The 2,002-nt window shown below is 37.3% G+C and overlaps 1 protein-coding gene across 1 annotated transcript in view; it reads right to left on the bottom strand.

Moving 5' to 3' along the window:
• LOC106868019 (transient receptor potential cation channel subfamily A member 1) overlaps positions 1-2,002 on the bottom strand; it is a 143,923-nt gene that overhangs the window by 24,253 nt on the left and 117,668 nt on the right. The window contains exon 18 of the mRNA XM_052970331.1: positions 700-786. Within this exon, the coding sequence (XP_052826291.1) occupies positions 700-786 (87 nt within the window). The remainder of the gene's footprint in view (positions 1-699; positions 787-2,002) is intronic.

Raw genomic sequence — 2,002 nt, 5'->3', positions numbered from 1 at the left:
TTTCATCCCTCTGGAGCCGCTAAAGTAACAGTGTAATACTGGGAGTGACTCTTCCTCTTTTTCTGTCTGTCTGTCTTTCTCTCTTCGTCCCTCCTCTTCCCCCCTCTCGTCTCTCCCCTCCTTCTCTTCCTCTCTGTCTTAATCCTTGGAAAAAAATTGGCTGTCGTCAAACCCGGATGGAGATAGGCTCTGCCAGATTTAGAAGTGCATTGATTTGATGATGACACGCCAACGATTCCACCAAGAGCTGAAAACCGAAGATAAAGTTTTTTCACTTCCCACTTCTTTCATTTGCCTTCTTCCATGAAATCACATTTGCTTTGAATGAATGACAAAGTAGACATTGTTGTTTGTAAGTACTTCAGTACATCGACGACGGATAAGGCAGACCTGTCGGCTGGATAAGTTAATTTTGACAACCATTAATCCACATTAACTGGAACATTCTTTTCTACTCTAGGTACAAGGCCTGAAATTTTTGGGGAGGGGACCAGTCGATTAGATTGACCCTAATACGCAACTGGTACTTAATTTATCGACCCCGAAAGGATGAAGGCAAAGTCGACCTCGGCGGAGTTTGAACTCAGAACGTAACATTAAATGGAATATTGTTCTGAAACTGAAACAAATACTGATGGATATGGTTTAAGAAATTTGACACATTATCCTTTCGAATATGAAAGTTCAAACTATACCAACCTGTTGAATTAACTGTACGATTTCACAGACGATATTAATAAAACTGTAAGCCAGTATTATGATACAAAGGAAATAGTTTTCATGATTCTGAAAGAAAGAGAAGGAAAGAATTTTGAAGAAAAATATTCTCTTTCAAGAAGAGAAATTCGTTTAGGCATGAAATATTCCTATTTGAACGAAATATTTTGCATTGTAAGGGACAATGTATTGGCTATTCACACAAAGTGGTCAATTCTAAAATTAGTATTAACTTGATGAATCCACTAGGGAAGCTAGAAATAGTAACGAAATCTCACTTAAATCATATCCAACTGTCTTTCTAGACAGCCTTTGCCTGAAAATAAGACAGGGTGGGCATGACCAGAATGCTTTTAACCATAGGTCTACATGGCCAGGGATTACCTAAGGCTAGAGAACAATATCGACAAAATTCGTAGATTTGCTTAAGGAAGAGCGCCTACAAAGTTTTCTTTCTCACATTGGTGCCAAACTACCTTGAAGTCGTTCTTCCATTTCTGTCTTTCTATTGAAAAAAAAATCAAGCTTTAAGTAACAAAGCCTTTTGTCCACAGACTAGATTCTGGTCTTTAATGCTCTTCACTCCCACCCTGCATATATTTTCATCATATTTGTTTAAATCTAATAGCTACAGAGCAAAAATGTCAGTGATCGTGTCGAATATTTACTATAAAGATAAAAAAGAAAACATATTCACTAAATGTCAAAGTGATGAGAAGCGCTGGACAGATCCAATGATATTCCTAAGCCGATCTGTTAACTTTTGTTATTCCAGACTGAAGGAGACGGTTGTTACTCTACTTTGAACACACCCTACTAATCACTCCTAATTAAAACTGACTTGTTCGCAAAATGCAGTCGGGACGTGATGGCAATTTGGACGTTAGCTATGCAATAAATTTTTTTGCTAAGCTGAGTAAAAACGCAACGGTGACATATGAAATGCTGGCATGCTAAAGCTAGATGTCAGTTAAAGGAGTAGTGGCTGCTATTTTAAACTGAAACCGCAAGCGTTTTCTGACGCCACCTAGAATAAGAACAACAAAACAGGCTTAAAGAAAGAAAAAACAGCAAAAGTAGGCATTTAAAAAAATCCACCTCACACGATAATTTCTGAGAAATATTTGCTTTTATAAACAAGCTCACATTCTCAAGTCAACTGTGCGTTTAAGATTTTCTCATGTCAAAAATGAGAAGTATTTGTGTGTTTGTATATGCATGAATGTATATATATATATGTATGCAAGTATCTGTTTGTCTGTTTTCTCTCTCTCTCTCTCGCCCC

The sequence above is a fragment of the Octopus bimaculoides genome, chromosome 9 (genome assembly GCF_001194135.2).
Source record: "Octopus bimaculoides isolate UCB-OBI-ISO-001 chromosome 9, ASM119413v2, whole genome shotgun sequence".
Classification (NCBI taxonomy): Eukaryota; Metazoa; Mollusca; class Cephalopoda; order Octopoda; family Octopodidae; genus Octopus; species Octopus bimaculoides.
Note: the sequence above shows the minus strand (reverse complement) of the source record. Positions and strands in the feature narration are given on the sequence as shown.